The following is a 25,154-nucleotide window of genomic DNA, read 5'->3' as shown; positions in this document are numbered from 1 at the left end:
CCCCCCCCCCCTATTGGGAAGGCTGGATCCGCCCGTGATGTTTGTATATCTCAATATTAATTCATGACAGTTTATCAAAAATTTCGGCTCGCGATTTTCGCTCGCATTAATTGTTAAAAATATATTAACTAATGCATCCTATTCATAATTACATAAGTGCTTGAAATGTCCAGTTTTCAGGCCATGAAATTAATAGATTTCGCGCTCTGATTAGGCTTTTTAGATTAACTCTTTGCATGCTGAATTAATTGTTTCCATATGTAATCTTCTTTAATCCAAGATTTCAATATCGCACCATTGATACTTATTATAATTATATAGATGTTATCCAAGAACTATTGCCTTTTATAAGCTTATCTGATTTGAAGGTAGGCGAGAAAACTAATTATTACAATTGTTGAATTGTACAAACGTGCAAGATTGCAACATCAGCGCGCAAAAGGTTAATAAATATTTCCATTCTTTAGGTAGAAATGTCAAAAATTGTCAGCTCGCGCTTTGCGCTCGCATTATTTGATTGTTGAAATATGTAACGTCGTCATTGCTAACTGCAAGCAGTCCATTAACAGGTACCTTTTCAATCAGTTCATAACGTATATTGAAAATTTCTGCCCGCGCTTCGCGCTCGCAGTAAATATTTAGTTGCATACACACCGGGCATACAAATCTTGTTCAGGATCACAAATATTGACCAGTCTATTCAAATTTTAGGACAAAATAGGCCTACAATTTTTTTTTAAGATTTAGCTCGCGCTCGCACTATTTGAATGAGGATTATGAGATTATCATATAATTTATGATGATTTGTAAGAATAAAGCTAGTAAGTGACTATTTGGACTATACCCCTTCAAATGTTCGACATATGGGCGCCGAATTGATGTTCAACCGATGGGGGCGCCGAATTCATGTTCGATCTCCCTTCGGGAGCTTACGTATACGTAAGATCGTATCTCTGTGATGTTCGACCTCTGGGGCGCCAAATTGATGTTCGACCTAGGGGGCGCCGAATTGATGTTCGACCTATAGGGGCGCCGAATTTATGTTCAACCTATGGAGAGGGGGGGGGGGGCGCCAAATTCATATTCGACCTTTGGGGCGCTAATTTGATGTTTGTTCTAGGCGGCGAAATAATGTCCAATTAACCTAGGGAGGGGGGACGCCAAATTCACATTCGACCTTTGGGGCGCCAAATTGATGATTGTCCTGTGGCGCCAAATTAATGTTCAACCTAAGGGGGGCGCCAAATTTATGTTCGACCGGGGGACGCAAAATTGACCTGAAATTAAGGAGCAACAAATTGACCTTAATCTTGTCGGGGGAGTGGGTGCCAAATTGTTTAACCGGGGGCGCTTAATTTTTGTTTCACATGAGTTCGGCGCTCGCCCTCGCATCAAATGCATAGTTATAGATGTTCATGGTAGCAAAAGTGCTTAGAATGTCCAAATTTTAAGTCAGAATATCAAAAATTTTCAGCTCGCGCTTCGCGCTCGCATCAATTATTTAGAAAGATACCGGTCCTGTTCATGGTTACAAAAAGTGCTTATAATGTCCAGTTCTGGGTCGAACATTCAAAAATTGTCTGCTCGCGCTTTGCGCTTGCACAAAATGTTGAGATAGATACCCTTCCTGCTCTTGATTACCAAAAGTGCTTATATCGACTTTCCAAATTTGAGGCCAGAATATCACAATTTCTCAGCTCACGTTTCGTGCTTGCACCAATTATTGTTTGGTTACAAAAAGTGCTTAGAATATCCGATCAGGAAACATATAGATGAAAATATACCCCCACCATTAGCGAAAGCTGGGTTCACCCCTGGTAAAAAAATGTCAGCTCCCGCTCACATGATTTTAGTTGGGCCTACTCTGATGAGAAGTTTAACTAAAATTGAAACCCTATAAAAGTGATTCAAATTCTATGCTTTCAGGGGGCCGTTTCAGAAAGCTGATCGTAAGTTAGGAGCGACTTAAAGAAAGACTGGCGATCCTTTTTTATGGTAAACAGTGGCGTAACAGGCGGGGGCAAGCTGCCCCACTGGCGGATTTCACCGGGGAAATAAAAAAAAAGGGAGAAAAAAGAAAAAGGGAGGGAGAAAGAAAGGGAAAGGCGAAAGGAAAGGGGAAAAAGGAAAGGAGGAAAGGGAAAGTGAAAAGAAAACAAAGATTTTTTTTTAATGGAAAAGGAATGATAGCGGGAAAGGAACGAAAGAAGAACATTTGAGAAAGAACAAATCATTCCCAAATAGGCCTATGTAATGCAATAGTATGATGGGAAATGAATTAAAAGATGACAAAATGGCAAACAATAGGGGGAAATGAATGTAGAATGGAATTAGTCAAAAGCTAAACTGGAAAACAGAGAAAAGGGACAAGAAAATAAACTTAATAACACGACCGGGCTGCCGAGGATTGAAAATAAAGAGCGGGAAGAAAGACGGACTGCATACAACATTGTGCTATAAGCTTGCTAAATTTCATGCAAATAAGCTACTGGGGCTTTGCCCCAGACCCCACACAATAGGGGCTCTTCATCTATAACCTTCAAATGGCTCTATAACGCCCCCCTGTAGGGACCCTTCCTACTTTAAGCTTTACGTTGAATCACTGGCGTACAGGCGCGGGGTGGCGGGGGTCTTGGTTCCACACCCAAGAGGAAATAAAATAAATTATAGGAGACAACGTACTATAATGAAATGTGTTATTTGCTGAATATAATGGAAAAATCTATCACATAATTAGAATTTAATTTCAATAGGCGTTTTTTTCCAGCTCGCTTTGCTCGCTGGCGACTTTTTAGAAATTTTCCCGCAATGCTATGTTTTGCCCCCTCAAAATATTTGGTTCAACTGGGTTGAATAAATGTGTTGTGTAAAAGCTATAATCTGTATATACCCGCGATTTGATTAAAAATAGCGGCAATCTGCAAGTTTTAAATGGCTTTGATATCAAAAAGTTCCGGGGCTCCGCCCCGGACCCCAACCGCATAGCACTGCCGTATATATGAGTATGGAAGGGTTGGGCCATGGTCCCAAAAAGTTCTACAACCAAGAAAAAAAGGAGGAAAGAAAAGCAAATGAAAAGTGTAGGATATGATTTTATTTACTGAATATAATGTCAAGAAATATCTCAATGTTAGATTCTCATGAAAAGGTGATTTTTTCTCGCTCGCTTTGCTCGCTCGGTACTTATATTAAGGGGCTTTTTAGCACATGCGCCATACTGCGCCCCTCGTTTTTTTAATATTTGTTTACGCTACTGCCGCAAAGAATCCTGTTCACAGTGGCGTACAGACCACAAAAAGGAATGGAAAGAGAAAAGAGTGAAATATATTACTTTCTGGGAATCATGTCAAAATCTATCACAAAATTTGATTTTTGTATTAAAAATGTCAGCAGCTTTTTTTTTTTAAGATAAATTCTGCCTGATAGGCAATGTCTGGCCCTCTCAAAATCGTCGCCTCATTACACCAATACGCCTGTTCATACCATGATATGACCGGGAAATGTTTGGCTATTGCTCCCCTGGCCACCGACGCCTGTTACGCCGCTGATGGTTAATGATATTGACCATAAAATGTTCATTGGTGATTAACTGATTATCTATAGAGCGTAAGAACATGAAGAAATGTTCACCAGTCATTACGAACAGCTTTAAGAAACACCCACCTGGTCGCCTTTATTCTTTTTCAAAAAGTGGTATTACAACTTATTGATATTTTTTGCATATGAACACATTAAAAAAAAATGGTGTTCGATTGTCCTTTTTTTCACGTGATTATGAAATAAGATAATGCATTTAAAGGTACGGTCACAAATGCCATTACGAACTGCTACGAACGCCGTACGAATTACGATTGTTTCTTACATTGATCGTAAGAGTGCCTTAAGTTGTTCGCAGAGTGCAGGGCGGCGGAACCGGGGGGCAGGGGGGTAAGTGCTCCCGCCCCCCCCCCCCCCCCCAAAAAAAAAAAAAAAAAAATCCCCGTAGAAAAAAGTGCCCTTATGTCAAAATAAAAAATGCGCTTTTTTTATTAAATGTGCCCTTTTTCAAAATGAAATACCCTTTTGAAGTATAACATAATACATATTTTAGGTTAGAAAATCACAATATTTTGGCTCTTGCTTCGCGCTCGCATCAATAATTGTTTAGTAAAATACTCAGCCTGTTAATACAAAAAATGCTTAGAATGTCCAGTTTCAGGATGGAATGTTACACATTTTGGCTCGTGTATTGCGCTCCCCCAATTATTGTTTATTAAGGTAGTCAATCTGTTCCTGGCCAAATAAAATGCCTAGAATGTCCAGTTTTCTGGTTAGAATAACACAAATTTTCATTATTCGATTGGTGAGATATGTAGCCCGTATTCTATTCATGAGTCACTAAATGCAGTCTTTAAAATGTCCCATTTTCTGGTCAGTACATTAAAATTTTCAGCTCGCGCTTCGCGCTCGGGTTAATTTTTTTCATGATTACACAAACTGCTCGGAATGTTATACTTCTCATGTCTTATTACATGAATTTTCCAAAAGTTTGAGCTCATGATTCGCACTTAATAACTTAATACCTACATAACTTATAATTATTACAAAACACACCGTAGCTAAAGGCACCTATGTTTGCCTGACGGGGGGGGGGGGGGGGGGGGGGGGCTCCATTTTCCGAAAAGTTCACACACTGCAAAAACACCAGCCCGGAATTTATATATGTCCACACCTGAGAAGTATTGAAACGACACCTGTTTGGAATCAAACCGATGCTGTTTTGATACTAATTGGTGTTTTATAAACACCTATCTGGTGTTAGACCAAAACGAAACTGGTGTTGTTTAATACTTCTCTGGTGTGGACATAATTATAGATTCCGGTCTGGTGTTAAATCAACACCAGAGTTTTTGCAGTGCAGGGGCGCCAAAATTAGGTCGGGCCCCCGGGGTGCAAAATCATGGATACACGCCTGGGTAGACTTGCCTATTCCCTTTTTTCCCTAAGATATTAAACCGATTACAAGGATACTGGAGCACAAAATAAAGTAAGTGTTAAGCGTTATATAAGCAAGTATAATTTAAAAATCACGCTACTGCCACATAAAATTATGCTCGCTAACAATGAAAAAAAAAATCATATTCACAGTGGCGTACAGACCAAAAAAAACAAAGAGAAAATGTTGAAATACTTGATATCATTTTCTGAATACTTTGTCAAAATCTATCACAAAATTGGATTTTCGTACTAAAATGTCAAATTTTCGCTCGTTAGCAACTTAAAAAAAAAAAATAATTTTTGCCCAATACTCCAACCATATCTGGCCTTTTTTTCCTCATCACGCCACTGTGATACCCGATACCTTGATATGACCGGGAAGTTTTTGGCTCTTGGCACCCCCCCCCCCCCGGCTTCCGACCCCTGTTACGCCCTTTGACACGGCCTTTTGAGCGGGAATGCTGAGTATGTTAGACCTATACACCATAGGCAGCATCCCCCTTAAAATCAGGTTGTTATGGCTACAAAGTAGAAATAGACCAGCACCTCTGCATGGAGTTGCCCTTCGGCGCGCCGCGGCGGGGAGAGCTATCCACCAGGGGAGTATCAGGTGGGAGTTGTCCCCGGGGAGTTTTCCTCCTGGGGAAATGTAACAAACGCTTATAGACAAAAACATCATTAATCAATAAATTTCTGTGCATAAAACTATCGAATTCGGGGAGGATGTAAATTCATATTTGGACAACATTGACAGCCCACTTTAATTATTCATTTATTTATTCATATTCCACAAATTCTAAAAGTACATTTCATAATTAATCATTTACAGTAGAATATACATCATCTGCATATGCAGTTTTGAACGTACCAATAAAATGAAAAAAGGGGGAGGGGTCTACTAAAAAGCAAAGCTTGTAAGATGTAGGCCCTATATCGAAATTGTATACAAGGGTAATAATATAGTAAAATTTTATATGTCCCCACCAGAGAAGTGTTAAACAACACCAATTAGTATTAAAACAGCATCGGTTTGATTCCAAACTGGCTTCGCCGGTTTCAATACTTCTCTGGTGTGGACATATATAGATTCCGGGCTGGTGTTAAATCAACACCGGAGTGTTTGCAGTGCTCGTATATTGGCGGCGCAAAAATACTGGGGAAAAGGGAAAGAGAAGAGAAAAAGAGGAAAAAGGAAAATATGATGAAGGAGGGGATGGAGTGAAAATGCGGAAATAAAAATAAAAGGAAAGTAGAGGGACCCGAGAATTTGCAAATTTCAGCCATTTCATGTCACTATATCAAAATACAAATTCCGATTGCGCTTCGCGCTCTCAATACTTGTTGAATGAGATAGATATCCCATTCATATAGATTTCATGGCACTGATCAGTATAATATCAAAGTATTATAGAAATATCAAATAAATGGCGATAGACTTAAACTTATCTTCAAGTTCATGAATTCAAACGTTACTTGAAATCTCGAAATATCCCGTTTTCAGGTCCGTTTAATATTTTTTTCAATGATACTATACTTACCGTTTTTTAAGAGCTCAGTTGCAAAAGGGGTTAGGTCAATTTTTTAATCAATTTTTTTTTGTCTCAATGTATAGATTTTAGTAGCGCTTTATGATGATACCATAGATGAAATTCCCATTAAAAAGGGAACAAAAATAACAAAGATTTTTTTTTTTCAAAAGGGGCTAGATCCATTTCAGTATGGTCGCAAAAGGGGCTAGGTCCACAAAGGATTTTTGGGGGAAAAGAATATTCAGGTAGATTTCTTTTATACCCAATTTTATGTTCACATGGTAGGGTATCATAAAAATTTATAGTTTCGCATAAGAATATTGCAATATGGGGAATAAAAAAAATAAATTTGTTGAAGTGGACCTACTTTTGCAACTAAACTCTTTTGAAGAGCAGCTCAATTGTCAACATGGGTTTGGTCTATTTTTCATCAAATTTGATTTTTTTTCTCAATGTATGGATTTAGTAGCTTTATAAGATGATACCAAAGAAAATTTGAAATTCACATTAAAACGTGAATAAAAGTGGCAAAGAAAAATCACTTTTTTATTCAAAAGAGTTTGGATTCATTTCGGTTTGCTTGCAAAATTAAGGGATTAGGTCCACAGTGATAATTTTTGGAAAAAAAAAATATATACAAAAATTGAAGACAGGTATATTTCTTTTATACCAAAATTTGTGTTAACATGACAGGGGCCGCAGAACGGATTTCAGAGTGGGGGGGGGGGGCTGAGCCAAAAGTGGGGGGCTGACCATGCAAAAAGTCACAATCCTATGGTCATTTTTACGTTTTTGTACACGGTTTTGGAAAAAAGTGGGGGGGGGGCTGAAGCCCCCCCCCGCTTCCGCAGCCCCTGCATGATGGTAGTGCATCATGACAATTTAGTTTCTCATAAGAATATTGGAACAAGTGAGAATAAAAACATGATTTTTCTCGGAATGGTGCATAGTGGATCTTTTGCAACCAAACTCTTCAATTCAAAGATTTTGCGCTTGCATGATTATTTTTTTTATCCTGTTCATTCATTCAAGCACTGAGTTTTCAATGTCCCCCTTTGCATATCGAAATTTTTTAGCTCGCTCTTTGCACTCACTTGATTGTCTTGAGTTATATGTTATAGGCCTACTCATCTTGTAGGCTAGTAAAAAAATCAAATCAGCTCGCGCTTCGCGCTCGCATAAATCATACATCAATTTTTGCTATAGGTAAGTCTAATAGCTGCCCCACGATGCAAATTTCCAAAATTCTGGATCGGCCCTTGATCTCAACTCTGGAAAATGCAATAGGATCCATTACCTTTCATGAAACTTTAGATTTCGTAGGATTTATTGCCATGTAAGATGTTTAAATTCAGATAATTATTATCATTATTCATGATTAACTTCAATTGTATCTCGCAGCCACTGGCTGAATTGTACACAATTTACATTTAAAAAAAAAGATATGTACTAGTCAGTAGTAATGCCAACTATATAGCTTATGTCTTAGCTGTACAAACCAATTATTCGAGGAAAGCGTGGTCTATTAAACATGAAGCATAAAGTCCCTGCAAATGATTTATGTGCAGAAGGTTCCAGATTGAAATAGCTTCTTCTTCTTTGCTTGGCTTTATAACGGCAACCAGTCAGAATTGACTTTATTGCAACAGCTTTTAAAGAGATTTTTTTTTATTGCTTCTTTTACATTAAAAAAAATATTTTTTTCCCATTTCTCCCCCTTCAGTTCCTTTTATTTTTACTTCCTTTTCTTTACTTATTATTTTCCTTTTTATTTTATCTTCTTTTTGTTTTAGTCTAATTTCATTCTTTTTTCGTCTCTTTTATCTTTTCATAAATTATTGATTATGTTTTCTTTTTTTTCTTGTGATTTGACTTAAAAAAATATTTTCTATTATTTTCCTTTTTTTCACCTTTCTTTTTATATTGTTTTCTTTTCTTCTTTTCTTAACTGTTTCTATTTATCCGTTCTTTTGTATTACACTTTTTAGAATGCCAATGTTTTCTCTTGCTTTTGTTTTTGTTCTGCAGGTACGTTTTCTATAACTTTTTTCTGCTACAGTATGTTACAATAGAAAAAAAAGTAAATTGGATTTGAGGTCTGCTGGTACATGTAGGCCTACACTATGTTACGGGATTCAAAGAGGAAAAAAAAATACTGGAACTTAAAATGTGCGGATGAAAAGTGAATAAAGTGGGCGACATAACCATGCGTTATTATTATCATACATATATATCTTTTTATATCTAAAATTATATTTGTGCTAGTTTAGTGTGACGACAATCTGCAGACCAATATAGCTATTGAAATATTATATTATCTAGTCCTATATTTCATCTCTATATGATGTACATAAATTCAATTCAATTTAATTCTTTATTTCATTGCCATTCAAAACATAATACAAAGTAATATAAAGTAATACAAATCAAGTACAATTTTACAGAAGGGCATTCTTACTTCGTAAAAAAAAAAAAAAAAAAACCCAGTATAATATAGAGCATAAATGGAAATGAGGGGGATCCACTAAAAAGCAAAGCTTGTAAATTGTGGATCCCCCTTGGAAAGGAAGTATAGTAGACTTATTCTCATATGCGTACATATATGTATTACAGGAAAGAAAAAGAGAACAAAAGAAATCACACGGACGCAAATATAATTACTGAACAAATGCAAAGCTTTTCACACAAAGAGGTCTTCGTAGTAAAGGATGTGTTGCACAAGACAGAAGAAAGAAAAAAAAACAGAAAGAGAGAGGGGATGACAAGACATAGAAGACAAGACAAAACAAAAGACAGGACAGTACAAGACAAGATAACTACTTTATAAAAGGAGGAAAACTAAGAATGGGAAAGGGCTGACCACGAACCAGCTTGATCTGGTGAAAAAACAAAAGATGATATAACTGGACAATATCAGGTGAAAATCTCTATGCCCAGAGCATTCTGAATCATCCATTTATATTTGACAAGAACGCCGCTAACACCGCTGATAAGCACCTCTAATTTCTGAAAAATTGACTCCATCCTTTGGTAAATTATGCAAATGTACTTTGCACTTTTTATAAAATACCGCCATTGAATACCTGACACAAAGGTCTGAAACACTGATCTCTAGGGGAGAGATGAGTGGTCTGAAATCCTAGCCTACTCTACCTACTTCAGCATTTGCGATAGAGTTGCTGATTAGGAAAAAATACATACTTTTTATTTTACATTTCATTCATCTAATTCATTTATTAATAATTAAATATATCAAAAATATATTTGAATTATTTTACAAGAAAAATATATTCTAAAATGATTTTTTAAAGTCTTTTAAGTTGTACAAATCTAACAGATCCAGAATTCGAGACTGTTATTTATTTTTGTTTTAGCCTAGTCCAAATCCGGAAGTGAAAATGCCTGCAAAATCAACCCTTTCGCTCGCGCGAAATTTAATTCCTCTGTTTTGTTCTAGGACATCGCAATCACCGTGTCTTTCCGGTCTTATACGGAACTCAAATTACCTAGAAATTCATTCAAGAAGAAGGTTTTGTTCTGTTACTGCTGGAAACACCAAGAAATATTTGGAAGGAACGAGGGACCGGTTCAATTGCGTTACGATTGATGTTGCGCAACATTGTAATCAAGTCGTCTGCTACAACGTCAACGACGCAGTGTTCAGCGATGTTCTTCATGGTAAATCTACTTCTTAACTTAGTTAGAGCCCTCTGAATTCTAAAGTTAGCTGTCGCAAGAGGAACTCGTTCCAATACTGCATCGATTTATTAAAAAGGTGATTTTTACATGTGAAATTCAACTTCAGAATCAACCCTGCACATGCTGCACTAGACAGCTGGCAGCCGTCTGTTTCGAGGAGTTTTTTAACATTTTTTTATTTTTTAAATTTCTCCTCATACACAGACGGCTCGCTATCGTGCAGCCACCATTAGGGGACTTACAATGCAAAATCCCACCGTCGGGGCTCTTCAATTTTTGTCTTTAATGAATCAAACTTTTGAAAATTAACGCGACCGAAATGCAAATTAATATTCCCTCTTGGCATTAATTGCCAAAAAACGGGGAAAATCAAGTTAAAAGGAACAAAAACAGTGACTTACCTTGGCTGTCGCGCAACTTCACTGCCCTGTTTTATCCGAACTTAATGCACATAAACATATGGCCATTGAGTCCCCTGTACAGATCGCGCTAGAACTTCGGTCTCTGTATTTGGTGAGTGAAGCCAACGGAGTTTAGCTGAACAACCAACATAACAGAGACTGAAGCTTTTGGTCTAATGCTGCACCTGGGCTGGGCTATATATTATAACCTCGTTCGTAGGATGAGTGGGCTAGCCAGGCGGCTTCTAGAGAGTAAAAATCATTTACTAATGTAAGGTTACTCTCATACGAAGCCAGGGCTTCCGTCATATACTTTTGCGTGTACCACCAAAAAACCTGAAACTTTCGCCCCCGAGATTTCTATTCTACTTTCTTTCTAAAAGATCTAGCCCTAAATCATGTACATGGGATACAACTTCATTTCCGACATTTCTACGCTATGGATTTTATTTTTAGACAAGAATTCATCCAAAATAAATGAAAAAAATATGAATAGACGGAAGAGACTTGCCCGATGTTTACGCCGCCATCTTGTTTTCTAGTATTGTTCTTCACCCACGATACGGATGCTTGCGTCGCGTAACGTTGGGGAAGAACAATAGAAAACAAGATGGCGGCTCAGGATGGTGTTCAGTCTGTGATGGATCACCTGAGCTTTTGTCTATTTCCATCTCAATACCTTCCGAGCATGCAGTTTCCAAGAGAATTATAATAAAAGAGTGGAAGAAAATGCTAGAGCGGCTCGCTATAGATTATTTGCATTTAAGGGTCGTCTCGTCAAAATATATGACTATGGGGGTACACAACAAAGAAAGACACAGGGGTTTGTGACTTAGATATTAGTTTCAATGGCAAAAAGAAAAATAACGGTGCACTTTATTATTCAAATTGCATAAATATATATTCATGTACATACTTGACTCGCCACTGTTACAGGTAAACAATGTCTAATATTTACAAATAAGCTCTAAGATGTTTTTGTTATCAGAGAAATATAATGGATAATTATTAAACTTTTATTTTGGGCCTCCAAGTATAAGAATTTTCCAAATCTAACCGGCGTCTAGCTTGTTAAGAGAAAAATTCTATTTCCAGCTTCCCAGTCTCGACATTCGTTTCCACGTCTGTTAATTCCGGCGTTGATATATATACGAAGAGGTTGATTCCGAGACTGCATTCATTTCAGGTCGCTCGCCCAAAATAATTATTAAGAAAATTTATATCATAGCAAGATCTATACTCTAATTAATTTGGACCTCTATTGGGGAATTCTCATATTCATACATATGGGTCAATATAGGGACTTAATTAAATTCATATTGAGGTTTCCAGCGTCTATAGGCCTTGACTATAGGCTTGTTTCCTGCGTCTGTTTACCTTTCCAAGTTTTCCAACGTCTTCCCCGTGTCAAGTCTTCTGCAGTCAGATTCTGTAGTTTGTGCCAGCCCCGGCGACTAAACGTCTCTTATTTATATGGACAAATTGCGGACGTAGGTGAAAACGGTGCGCCGAGCGAGTTTGGATAGCACACACACGTCTACGCGCAGCGTGTAATGTACAGAAAATTCGAACTGTGCTTTATCGAAGCCAGTTTATTCACAATTTCTTGTTCATTACTACAAAACATTCAATAAGTCGATACGTTTCCAAAAGAATATATCTTTTTGCAATGAAATATATACAGAACCATTCATATCAATACTTAAAAAGATATGAATTCGTCAAAAATCTATCAAAATCGGCCAGCGCTGCGATCGGACGTGTGCATTCCAAACGCTCATCCACACTTATGCAAATATGCCGGCTGTGCTCTTATGCAAATTATGTACGTACATAAACACAGCCAGTGATGAATTATTCAATCTATATCTACACCCATTCGATCATATAAAACTGCAAATCAACTTATCTCCTAATATTTCTTCATTAAAAACTTGAGGTCTCATATTCAAACCTAATACATTAATCATTTTGGAATATGAAATATCTTAAGTAATTTCTAATAATAACCGAAAGACATAATACTCATGGTTGAATAAATTCTCGCGACAGCTATGAATAACAAGTAAACAATAGTCAAGCGCAGGGCTGATTGTTTACGTCACGATCCTAGTTGTAGGATCGTTACAGTACCATCAGCTGGTGAGAAGTAGTTTTCTAGACGCCATTTACAGGTACATGTACATGTTATCCCCTAGCTTGCAACATGAAACACCCTAGGTTATGTCTTTCTTGAATGGTGCAGTTGTTCATGTAAATAATCACATCTGAAACACGTCTGTAACACTCAATTACACACATATATACACCGATTTAGTCAAGTTTGTCATGACTGTGTCATGTCGTCATGAACGGGTCCTCATTTTTATACCCAATGTGTTCTGGATCAGTCCACTCAACCAATGAACACCTCGCCAGGAGGGGTTTGCACAGTAACAATAATTTGTTAACGCGATCAGCTTACTCTCTATGATGCCTGGCACTTGTTTTCATCAACTGCATGTTACAAGCTAGGGGATAACTACATGTACCTGTAAATGGGATCTAGAAAACCATTTCCTGCTGGCTGATGGTACTCTCAACCTTTTAAAAAAGTGATAATTCAGAACGTTTTGATAAAATGAGTGGACTGGTCCAGAACACACTGGATACATACGTATAACAATGAGGACCTGTTTCGTGATGACATGACACAATCAAACTTGACTACATGTAAATCGGTGTATGTGTGTGTGTAATTGAGTTCTACAGACGTGTATCAATCAGATGTATCTTGGGGTTTCAGCTCATCAGAACTTCTTGGCCCCATCTTACAAAGAGTTAAAGAGTTACGATTGATCCAATCACCGTAACTCTTTGGAAATCCATCAGTGTGATATTTTTTTCTACAGGAAATTTGCACAAGAAGCGCAGTGAATTTTCAAGAAAACAATGAATGCATGATTATACATCATAGTTAGAAAATATTTTGAACAAACATGCATTAAAGATGTTGACGTTGCTGGCCGTCCATAGTTGTGATTGATCGGATCAATTGCAACTCTTTGTAAGATGGGGCCCTGGTGAACGGCAATCCCCACCCACTCTCTCTGGCTAGCAAATGAAATCCTGAGCAGTTTATTTTTCTAAATTATACACTGTATATTTCTTCATCCTTGTTCTTTCAGACTCCATCGTCAATTTGCGAGAGGAGGGTCTTAATGCCGTCTGGCTTCACATTCCTATTGCACAAAGTCACCTGACTGCCCTAGCAGCTAAACAAGGATTCACCTTCCATCATGCCGAAGACAACGAAGCAGTACTATCGCTATGGTTACAGGACGGCCCGTCCCGTCTGCCAGCATTCGCCAGTCATACAGTCGGAGTGTCCGGTAATGAAATCGTTTGAGAAATTACTCTGAGACAAAATGATTCATTCTTTGCCATTTGCCTCATGTTGATGGTGCTATGCCGAGAGGTCTGTGGCCGATTGAATGAAAGCGTCATTGCAAGGACCCTTTTTTGTGTCGTCAAATTATTACATGTATGTTGTGCTGTATGAGCTGCCGTTTTCACCTAATACATTTACGTGCATTTGCAAGATTTTTTGTTCATCAAATTTAACGAAAATTGAATGAAATGAATATAATAATATCTTAAATGTTATATTAAAATTTATTCAAAAGTGAGCTAAATAATTTCAATTGTTGAATTTACCAAGGCACTTTTTATTGTTCATCATAAAAAAATTGGCGACACAAAAGATGGTAATTTCATACGATGGGCCCTTGGATCTCTTCCTCTAGTGAATAAACGCTGCCTAAAGATGCATTCCTGCAAGGAAAGAACCACCATGCCTATCACTGACATCTCAAATGTAGAGAATCAGCAAATGCTTAATGGTAATGGTATCCTGTGGGACCCAATGGAGGGACAGTTTAACTCATCAGATGTAAAGGGTCAGCCACAACACCCCCCCCTTCTCTCTCTCCCCATACCCGGAGGCTTAATCTGTAATCTATTTCTCTTTCTATTTCATCGCTGTAGATAAACTCATGCTAGTGCACCACCAATGTTGTGTAACCTCTCCTTGTTTCTTTGTGTTTTTGCTGCAGCCTGCTCATTAAATTTATACTTTCTCACAATTATGATAATAATAATAATCAGCTCTTATATAGCGCTTAATAAATTTGAACGATGTGTCTAAGTGCTTTACAGATATATTTTATTTCTTAATTCTCCTGGAGATATTACAGGAGATCCCGCCCGCGCATGCGCAGTCATTACGTTTGCAGCATTGATTTGGCAGTCATTTTCCGCCATTTGGGGTAAGATAAAAATTGTTTTTTTTTCCCCTTTCTTCGAGTTGGTTGCTGGAGTTTATGCGCTAGAACCCTTTTCTATAACAACCTCCTTCTGACATCGACATTGGGTTCGAGTTTGAGTACTTCCTGACGAAAATACGATTATAAATCGTGATCTACTTGAATGTGGATACCAGCCCGCCGGCGACTCAGTCGCAGCGGAGTGCGGTTTCTCCACCAGGCCAGACGCCGGCGAAGCCGGGCGCAGGGACCCGTTCCGCGAGCCAGCAACCAGCTTCGCATCAACAGTCTACGTCTTCGACTTCGTCGAATAAACTTCATGAAAATAAAGGAGATATGATTAAATCTCCGTCGGGCTTTTCGGGCATAGGTACCGATATGGCACTATTGAAAGCCAAGCCCAATAAAATTGTCAAAAAACTTCAAGATAAAGGAGATATAAAATCTCCGTCGGGCTCTTCGGGCATAGGAACCGATATGAAAGCCCCAAAAGAATAAACCTTCCCCCTCAACTTCAAACTCTGAGTTTTGAGGAGAGAATTACTAAATTAGAATCGCTTTTGACTAAAGCGCTGGAGAACCAGGCTTTCAGAACCAGTCAGGGAGCCAGTTACTCCCCAGACATAGGTCAGCCATTATCAAGATAGTTTTCTGTCTGAGGCTGACTCTTTTTACGATGATAGTATATAATTGTGGTTATGATGATCAGAATTTTCAGTTCCACGGAACTAGGTCAGGTCCATGTGACCAATGTCAGTGATGAGAATTCACAAGCACCAGATTACGGGAGTGGGGAAGGTGAATGTGATGTGGGCCAATTAAGGCCCAGGCATACTGGCATTGGCAGCTAAGTTTGCCCAGCCCCAAGAGATGGGGCAAGCAATTGATGATAACCTTGGTCGATGTGCCAAGAGTTAATGCTCCCATTTGGGACAAACTAAAACAAGTAACTAGACAAAGAGACCTGTAACTACCAAAAAAAAAAAAAAAATCAACGTTCGCTAACAAGAGGTTTGACAGCATTCATGCAATCTTTAGACCCAGTGAATATTTCTGAAGCTCAACAAGATTGCCTCGCTTTGCTCAGCAATGTCAATTTTGAGCTAAATTGCACAAGGAAACGTCTTATCAGACCTGATATGAATATGAAATTTTCACCATTGTGCAAATCTTCCCAAGTGGGCAAGTTCTTGTTTAGATGATCTTGCTAAGCAAGTGAAAGACCTGAGTGAGCAACAAAAGGCAGCTACAGGGATGATGAGAGGCCAATATTATTGAAGGACAAGCAATTCAAGTCTCACACATATCACCCATATGCCAGGAGTAAAACCAGTACTCGTGAATCTGGATGGGCTCAATCAGACCAACATGATTTGTGGTCAGGCAACCCAGAGGGTCCTTTTTTAGGGCAGCCCCAGTGGAAACGACGCAAGAACAAGGGTCAAGACCAGTGGCAGAACCCAGGCTCAAAGAGCAGAATGCCTTCCCACAGCCTCTTTCCCCTAAAGTAGGGTGCACCTTCGAAGAAAGCAAAGAAACTACTTCTGCTGAAGAGGCGAGTTTACTTAATGATTATTCAAAGTTTCCTTTTGGTGGCCCACTGAGGCATTTTGTAAAAAATTGGAAACTATTATTTCTGATCACGTCAGAAACAAGGGTATAAATTAGAGTTTGAAAATTTATCTATTAAACCATACCGTTCACTACCCCCACGCTGTTTTCATGTCAGAACAGCTGAAGTAATTAATATCAAGAAATTATACACTTGAGAAAAAGACGATTGAACAATGCTCCCATGAGAAGGGAGAGTTCGTGTCCAACATTTTTACTTGGCCCAAGAAAAATGGTGGGTTAAGAGTTATTCTGGATCTTTCTGACCTGAACAAGTATATGAGCTGTCAGCATTTTAAGATGGATAGCATACATACAGCAACACAATTCATGTCAGAAAATTGTTTTCTTGCCTCAGTGGACCTCCGGGATGCTTACTTTCGGTCCCAGTTCACCCTTCAGATAGAAAGTACTTAAGATTTATTTGGCAAGACACTCAGTTTACATGTTTTCCAAATGGTTTGAGTACTGCACCACGGCTCTTTACCAAAATTTTGAAACCAGTGTTCGCCACACTGCACCAAGCAAATCACATCTTAGTGGGTTATCTTGATGACACCATCATTATTGGTAACAATAAGGCCAAGTACAAGGCAATTGATGCCACGGTTGGCCTTTTATCAGAGCTTGGGTTTATTATTTACCCTGATAAGTCGGTACTCAAACCATTACAGGAAATTACTTTCCTTGGATTTGTCCTTAATTCAGTGAACATGTCCATTACACTCCCTTCTGACAAGGTAAATGAATTTTAAAAGTGTTGCTTAGACCTCCTCCAAACTAACTTGCCTAGTATTAGAGCAGTCTCCAGAACAATTGGGAATATTGTAGCAACAATCCCTGCTGCCCCTCTTTTCTATCGGGCTTTGGAATTGGACAAAATTGTAGCACTGAAAATTAACAAAAGCCATTTTGATAGACCCACGCAACTCTCGCAGGCAGCTCGATACGATCTTGAATGGTGGTTAGCAAACCTACACATTGTATACTCGTCTATTCAGAGATAAGAACCGGACCTGGAGTTGTACTCCGATGCAAGTGGTTCGGGATGGGGAGCTCTATGTATAGAGCTAAATTTTAGCACAGGTGGGCGATGGAATGCCGAGGAGCTTGTCATAGCTAAGAATAATGAGATTAATTATCTTGAATTACTGGCAGCCTTTTTCGGACTAAAGTCCTTTTGTACATCTATGAAAAAATGCCATATCCTACTACGCATAGATCATGTAGTTGCAATGAAATTGCAAATACAATCTGGAAATGGTGTTTAGAGAGACATATTTGGCTGTCTATTTCTTATATTCCAGGCAAGCTAAATGTAGAAGCTGACAAGCTGTCTCGGAAATTCAATGATAGGACAGAGTGGACACTGGATAAGCAAGCTTTTAACCAATTTACTCATTACTTTGGCTCACCAGATATTGACTTATTTGCATCTCGACTAAATAATCAATTGCCTAGGTATGTCTCTTTGCAACCCGATCCTAGTGCATTCTTGGTTGATGCATTCTCCCTAAACTGGGCCAAGTTGAATTTTTATGCCTTCCCACCATTTGGTCTCATACCAAGTTGCTTGCAGAAAATTCTGAATGACAAGGCTACGGGCTTACTAGTTGTCCCAAATTGGCCCTCACAGTCTCGGTTTCCCTTGCTCCAAATTATGACAATAGGGAAACCTGTAGAATTCTAGAGGAGGAAAGGGTTACTAACTTTACCTTTCTCAAATGTCACTCTTCCCTTTTGGGATCACATTGATCTATTATGTTGCAGGATCTCCAGAAACCTTTAAAGAGACTGAATAAAAAGACTACGGAGATCATAATGTCTTCATGGAGAGACTCTACTAAAAATCAATACTGTATTTGCATAAGAAAATTGATTTTTTTTTGTTTGGACAAAGGTTGGAGTTATGTTCAATCATCAGTAGACATTTATTGGAGTTCCTTACAAGTTGTGTGAACACAGAGCTGGTTATAGTACCTTGAACACTACAAGAAGTGCCTTGTCTAAAATTTTAGTTTTAGATGGTCCTCTTACAGTGGGAACTCATCCCTTAGTGCACCGCTTTATGAAAGGAACCTTTCAACTTCGACCACCCAAACCCAGGTACACTCATATCTGAGACGTTAATGTTGAACCATTTAAGGAAGCTAGCACCTGCAAAAACCCTTAGCTTCAAGCTCTTGAGCCTGAAAATTATTGTCACCCTATTAGCACTAACCTCAGCGCAGCGGGTGCAGTCGCTTCATCAGTTAAACATTGAGCAAATGACTTGGTTTGGTCAACTGCTAAACAAGACAGACCAGGGCATATCACTGGAGATATGAAATTGGAAGCTTACCCTCTAGATAAACGACTGTGTTCTTCATTATATAAAACATTATATTCGAAGAACAGAACGTCTGAGGGGATCAGAAAAGTTCCTTTTTATCAGCTATCAGAAGCCTCATGGGAGGACAACTAAACGAACCATCTACCTTTGGGAAAGAGTAAATCTAGCAGCAGCTGGGGTAGACACTGATATCTACAAGGCGCAATCCACGAGGGCTGCGTCGGTGTCATGCAGCTGAGAGGACAGTAGTTCCCATCGCTGCTATTCTCAGACAGGCTGGATGGACTAGTGAGAAAACTTTTCAACAATTCTACCATAAGGCTTTGGATCAGAAAAGTGACTTCTCAGCCTCCTTGTTAGGCAGTGCCTCATTCTCGGTTGTATAGAGGTATTATGTTGTGTTTACACCAGTGTTGTGACTTGGTGTAATTTTGGTATCAAATATGCCTCCTGAGCTTTGAAATCTCCTGTAATATCTCCAGGAGATTTACGAAATAAAATAGAAAGATTAAATGAGAACAAAGTTTGAAATTTAATATTTATTTTATGAGTAATTCGGAGGGAGAGATTACAGGCCCCCCACTCCCTCCCATTACTCAAGGGCGAAATTAGCTCTAACTTGTTCTCATCTTAGTTTAATCTTTCTTGCTGTTTTATCAGGAGTCATATTTGATGCTTTGAATGATGACTGCGCATGCGCGGGCGGGATCTCCTGTAATCTCTCCCTCCGAATTACTCATAAAATAAATATTAAATTTCAAACTTTGTTCTCATTTAATCTTTCTATTATTACTCATCAGATTCAATCAGTAATTCCCGCACACAATGTATGCACATCCTCCACTCCCTGGGGAGTATTCCAGTCAGTCGCCGGTGAGGCGCTCACAGTACTGGACATGCTACAATGACTTTCACATCTTACCGGGTACCCATTTAGCACCTGGGTCGAGAGTGGCAAAGTGTGGATTAACGCCTTGCCAAAGGACGCCAGACCGCGCTGGGACTCGAACCCAATTATTGCTTTATATGGTGACCTGTTGAAATATGATGTAGTGTGAATAGCTGTAACCTGTAACTGTTATTATGCTTTGTAGAGAGAATCTCCAAGTTTATGTTGTATTGAAATTGTTTAACAATGTTCAGTTTTGTCTTTTATCAGGTTTCGTCCTAAATGAAGAGAAAAGAGAAGTACTCATGATACAAGATAAACACAGGGTAAGAAGTATCCCTCACTCTTATTATGAGGTTAGTTTATTGACCTGGAACTAAGGATATTCAGTAGCAAGGGGGGGGGGGTTCAATTGGTGCACATGGTGCACAGGCAGAGGAGTTCCGACACTAGCAAGCAAAACGAAAATTGTACCCCTTCTGCTTTCCAAAGCTGATTCTCCAAACTTTATAGTTCCACCTCCCCAAGATGTGCACCCCCATACCACTTTAGTTCCACCTCCCCAGGATGTGCACCTCCCCATGCTCAGACCAGCCTAGGCCCTTGGTGATATTGCCAATGTACCCAAGTCAAATCTTTTCGGGCCACCAAATAAATAAGGTGCGTCTCAGAATAAGCAAAACCAAGAATTATTGATGATTTTCCATTACTTTATCACAGATATGATAGACAATTGGCCTATCATTGTAAACCTTGAGAGTCTCTGCTTTCATTTATGAGTGATTAAAAACATTCAAAGGAATGATACCAAAAAGTAGCTTTCAAAATGAAAATCACATGTCTGAAAAGTTCAATATCTGCTCTTTGATAATAATAACCCAATCAAAGAATATAACAAAGGAACAACAAAGTATTGTTTCTTCGAAATAATGATTGCATTTCTATAATTTCATTTATCAAATGCTTATTCATGAAGAATAAATAAGCTAATCTTTGTCACTACCGAATGATTTTTTTAGATATCATGTCTTCATATTGTTTAATCATTCTTGCATGATTTAGTAATCGCCCAAGTTCTGAAAAAAAATAAAAATAAAAGACACCTTACTACGTTTCTTTTCAGTTCTTCCTTTAATTTCTAGAAAAATTCTTGAAAAGCGCCTTGAGCACTCTACACTCAATCATTATTAAGTAATATTGGATGAAATTAGAGACTGTAAGCTAGTTAATTTAAATCATATTTGTTATGATACAGCATCAACAATGCTTGGTTTTTTTGTTTTCTGGGATGCACTGTATAGTCAGGGAACAATACATGTATTGGAATAAGAGGATATTCATCTTGGTTCAGTATTTTCCTTTCATATTTATCGATTCTGGCCTTTGTTTTTGTAATGGGATCTTGAATGATTTTAAAATATGTGTTGTATTTAGTGCAAAGGAAAACTTGCCTCTTATGAATGGTTGATATACTGGACAGAGACTTGGATAACACTATCTGTGGTAAATAGCGCCAGCTATTGTTAGGAGCTGGGGTATCATATTCTAATGCCAAGTATGCGTCAGTGTAGAGGATATTATAAACTTAAAGGCCCGAATTCACAAACACAAAGGTGGTTTTGAAAACCGTAGATTGAACCCATGGTTTATGCAGATTTCCTATATAAATTACGCTTCATGTACCATGTATATTGAAATATATATCCAATACTGATGCACATTTTGTCACAGTGCACCAAGTGATGCTTGTTTCCACGTTTGTGTATGCTATTTTATTCATGGGTCCATTGTTTTTAATAGTGGACTCATTAATTCAAAACAGTGGACTCATGAATAAAATAGGGCACTTAACCATGGCTACAGGCGTCAATTTGGCGCACTTTGACAATAGCACGCAATCAGTATTGGACACTTTCCAGTATACGCGGTAAATACAACTTTTAAACCAGATTGATGCGAAAATTCTCCAATTTTTATTTTATTTTAACGTTATGCTTGTTTCAATTTGTTTGATTCATATGAATTTCAGGATACATTACCCCTTTAATGGAAATCCATCTTTATAATGGTACTTTTTCATTTTAATTCATGTTGGAAGTTTCCGAGAGGTTTCTTGTGTCCAGGAGAGGATATTCCAGAGACTTTAATGGAAATCCATCTTTATAATGGTATTTTTTCTTTTTCATTTTAAGCTTGCACGTTGGAAGTTTCCGGGTGGTTTCTCGTGTCCAGGAGAGGATATTCCAGAGACTGCTATGAGAGAAGTCCTGGAGGAAACTGGTATCCAAACAGGTATTTTGAAGACATTTACATTTAGACAATCTTTTTTTTTTTTGGGTGGGGGGAGAGTGTTGACGATCAGCTTGCTACATTGATTTGGGAGTTATAGGCCCGAATTCACAAAGGTGGTTTTGAAATCCATCGGTTGAACCTGTGGTTTATGCAGATTAACTGTATGAATTATGCCTAATTTACCACATATATTTAAAAATATGTCCAATGCTGATGCACGCTTTTGTCAGTGCGCCAAATTAATGCCTGTTGCCATGGGTTGAGTATGCTATTTTTATTCATGAGTCCACTGTTTTGAATTAATGAGTCTACTGTTCAAAACAGTGGACATAAGTGCATCAGCATTGGACATTTTTATTATACTCGGTATTTAAGTATTATTTATACAGGAAATTTGCATAAACCATGGGTTCAACCGATGGTTTTCAGAACCACCTTTGTGATTTTGGGCCATGAAGTCATTACCAGGGGGTGTGTCACAAAGATTTTAAGAGTCGAACTTAATTTGCAGCTGTGCGCATTTGTCACATCATATGTAATAGACTACGCATTTATAATTAGTGCGATTGCGTGTTCAATATTATGCGCACATCAACATTTATTAAGTCACACTTAAATCTTAAATAGCTACCAGGCCTGAGTAGATTTCTGTCTTGTAGATCTTTGAAATCCCACTAATTTACACTTACCTTTTCTACTCAGGATACACAGTTCTGTAGGTTATTATTGTCATACATGAAGTAAAGTTGATGCAGCATTATGTAAAGATTTGTCACTGGGAGATACTAAATATATTTCAATTCGTTTTAATCACTCTATTCTGACTGCAATTTGATATCGATTGACATCATGGTGTCCATATTTAAATTGAGAGGAAAACATTTCTTTTTAGTATTCTTTTTTTTTTTAAATGACACAAGTTTAGAGATATTGCTATGAATGAGGTTTATTTTTTCCTTATCTCTCTTAGAATTTCAGGGAGTCTTGGCCTTTCGTCAGCAACACAACGTTCCCAGTGCGTTCGGTCGTTCGGACATCTACGTCGTGACCCGCCTCAAGCCTGTGACCTTTGACATTAATATATGTACCACGGAGCTGACAAACGCAGCCTGGACTCCGGTAGGGGAACTTACGGCAGAAAATGAACATACGCATTTGACTGTTCGCATGGGTCAGTTGATAGAGCATGGGTATCAAGTAGGTTTTGACAAAGTTGATATAAGTATGCATAAATTGCCTTCGGTTTATAAGGATATGACATACAAGTTGTTTCATAGACCCATTTCAAGTAGTAGTTAATTGCAGCCTAGGGCCCCTTCTTACAAAGAGTTACGATTGATCCAATCAATCTTAACTCAATGGAAATCTATCAGTGTCATAATTTTTTCTACAGGAAATTTGCAAAATGTCTTTTGTAAACAAAGAGAAGCACAGCGAATTTTCAAGAAAACAATGAATGCATGAATATACATCATAGTAAGAAAATATTTTGAACAAACATGCATAATAGATGTTGATGTTCCTGGCTTTCCATAGTTGCAATTGATCGGGTCAATCGCAAGTCTTTGTAAGGTGGCCCCTGGTACTTATCATGATTTTAGGCTCCCACAATGCCCAGCATGGATGCTCAATCTTCTTTTTCAACACAGGTTGCAGTTAATTGCAGCCCTGGTACTTATGATTTTAGGCTCCCACAATGCCCTGCATGGATGCTCAATCTTCTTTTTCAACACAGGTTGCAGTTAATTGCAGCCCTGGTACTTATGATTTTAGGCTCCCACAATGCCCTGCATGGATGCGTAACTCTTTTTCAACACAGGTTGCGGCTTGTCATACCTCATTTTTTTAGTCCCATACTATGCCTAGCCCTGGTCTATCTTATTTTTATTTTAGTTTCAAACCTCTAAATTTGTTGGATTTCTTTTTTTTATAATTGTAAATGTATACAGAGTCCATCAAACGAAACTGAATCAAAAGTTTGTCAAGGGAAATAAGTGAGTGATTATCATTTCATTAAATAAATACAATTTTACATCCATTTATTACTATATGGTCCGAAAAACGTAAATTGTGACAATAATCGTTAGGGAAATTTGTTTTTAACCTTTGCAGATTAATCATAATCTATGATCTATAAGCGCCCTTGCTTTTCTGATAAATCAGTTTTATTGTGAAGAATTTATGTCATTATTTTAAAATAACATTTTTAATGTTGCAATAGTTATTGCTCAGGGGTGTTCATGTTTATATAGTGTGTCCCAGGAAAAAATATTACTGTCATTAAATCTCTTCTTCAATTTGAGACCAAATATTTGTAAATATGACACCGTTCTCATTAACTTTCTGAAACTAGTTCACTGGAAACCGATTCAGGAAACCAGTTTGGAAGATCACTCTGCTAGCGCTTTTTCTGGGATGCACTGTGTAACATTGCATCAGAGAGAATTAAGGTGTATTTTTGAGAGATGCATATTAAATGAATGAATGAAAAAAACTGATTATAAAATACATTCAAAATGAATGCCATGAATGGTTGTTATTTATTGAATGTGAGAGAGATGTGAAATGAGGGTGATTTTGTGTACTGTTAATGATATGCAATAATATCATTAGTAATGAAATTAGAACACAATAAAAACCATACATTAGTCCATTTTGATTTGTCATAAGGTGAAAGTATATTTGTTAACACGGGTGTTGACATTCACAAATAAACGTGCAAGATAAATTTACAGTAGGTGTTTTAAATATTTGTATCAGCTTAATATAAATACAAATTTAGAAACGGAATGTAAGCTGTACAAAGAACAGAATGAAATATTAAAAAACAAAAAATCCTATACACTAAGCCTTGTCTTTAATTTGAACGAATCCATTGTGGTGAGGGATAATTATGATTGTAGCCTTAAAGGCAGTGTTGGTTGTCTGTACCATAATTATAATGCTGCCCATTTAATGAATATTGTCAATTTAAAATCCTTCCCCATTTCTTTGGCACTTTAATTATGTTACATTCAGTACTTTGCCCCCCCCCCTCCCTCCCATGATGATCATTCAATTTGAAAGGTTCAAAACCATCTCTCTTAAGAGGTATTTTTGACATACCGGTATTTGGTGGGG

General features: G+C 37.9%; 1 protein-coding gene across 1 annotated transcript; it reads left to right on the top strand.

The window, feature by feature from the left end:
* The first annotated feature begins 9,841 nt into the window (after positions 1 to 9,841).
* On the top strand, positions 9,842 to 24,555 carry LOC129261983 (nucleoside diphosphate-linked moiety X motif 6-like). Its single transcript, XM_064100418.1, has 5 exons — positions 9,842 to 10,184; positions 13,774 to 13,977; positions 20,013 to 20,068; positions 21,935 to 22,034; positions 23,005 to 24,555. The coding sequence occupies exons 1-5, from the start codon at positions 9,905 to 9,907 to the stop codon at positions 23,331 to 23,333; spliced, it is 969 nt and encodes a 322-aa protein (XP_063956488.1). The 5' UTR covers positions 9,842 to 9,904; the 3' UTR covers positions 23,334 to 24,555.
* Positions 24,556 to 25,154: the final 599 nt, after the last annotated feature.

Source organism: Lytechinus pictus, chromosome 5 (genome assembly GCF_037042905.1).
Source record: "Lytechinus pictus isolate F3 Inbred chromosome 5, Lp3.0, whole genome shotgun sequence".
Lineage (NCBI taxonomy): Eukaryota > Metazoa > Echinodermata > Echinoidea > Temnopleuroida > Toxopneustidae > Lytechinus > Lytechinus pictus.
The sequence above is the reverse complement of the archived record's forward strand: the minus strand, read 5'-3'. Positions and strand labels throughout refer to the sequence as shown.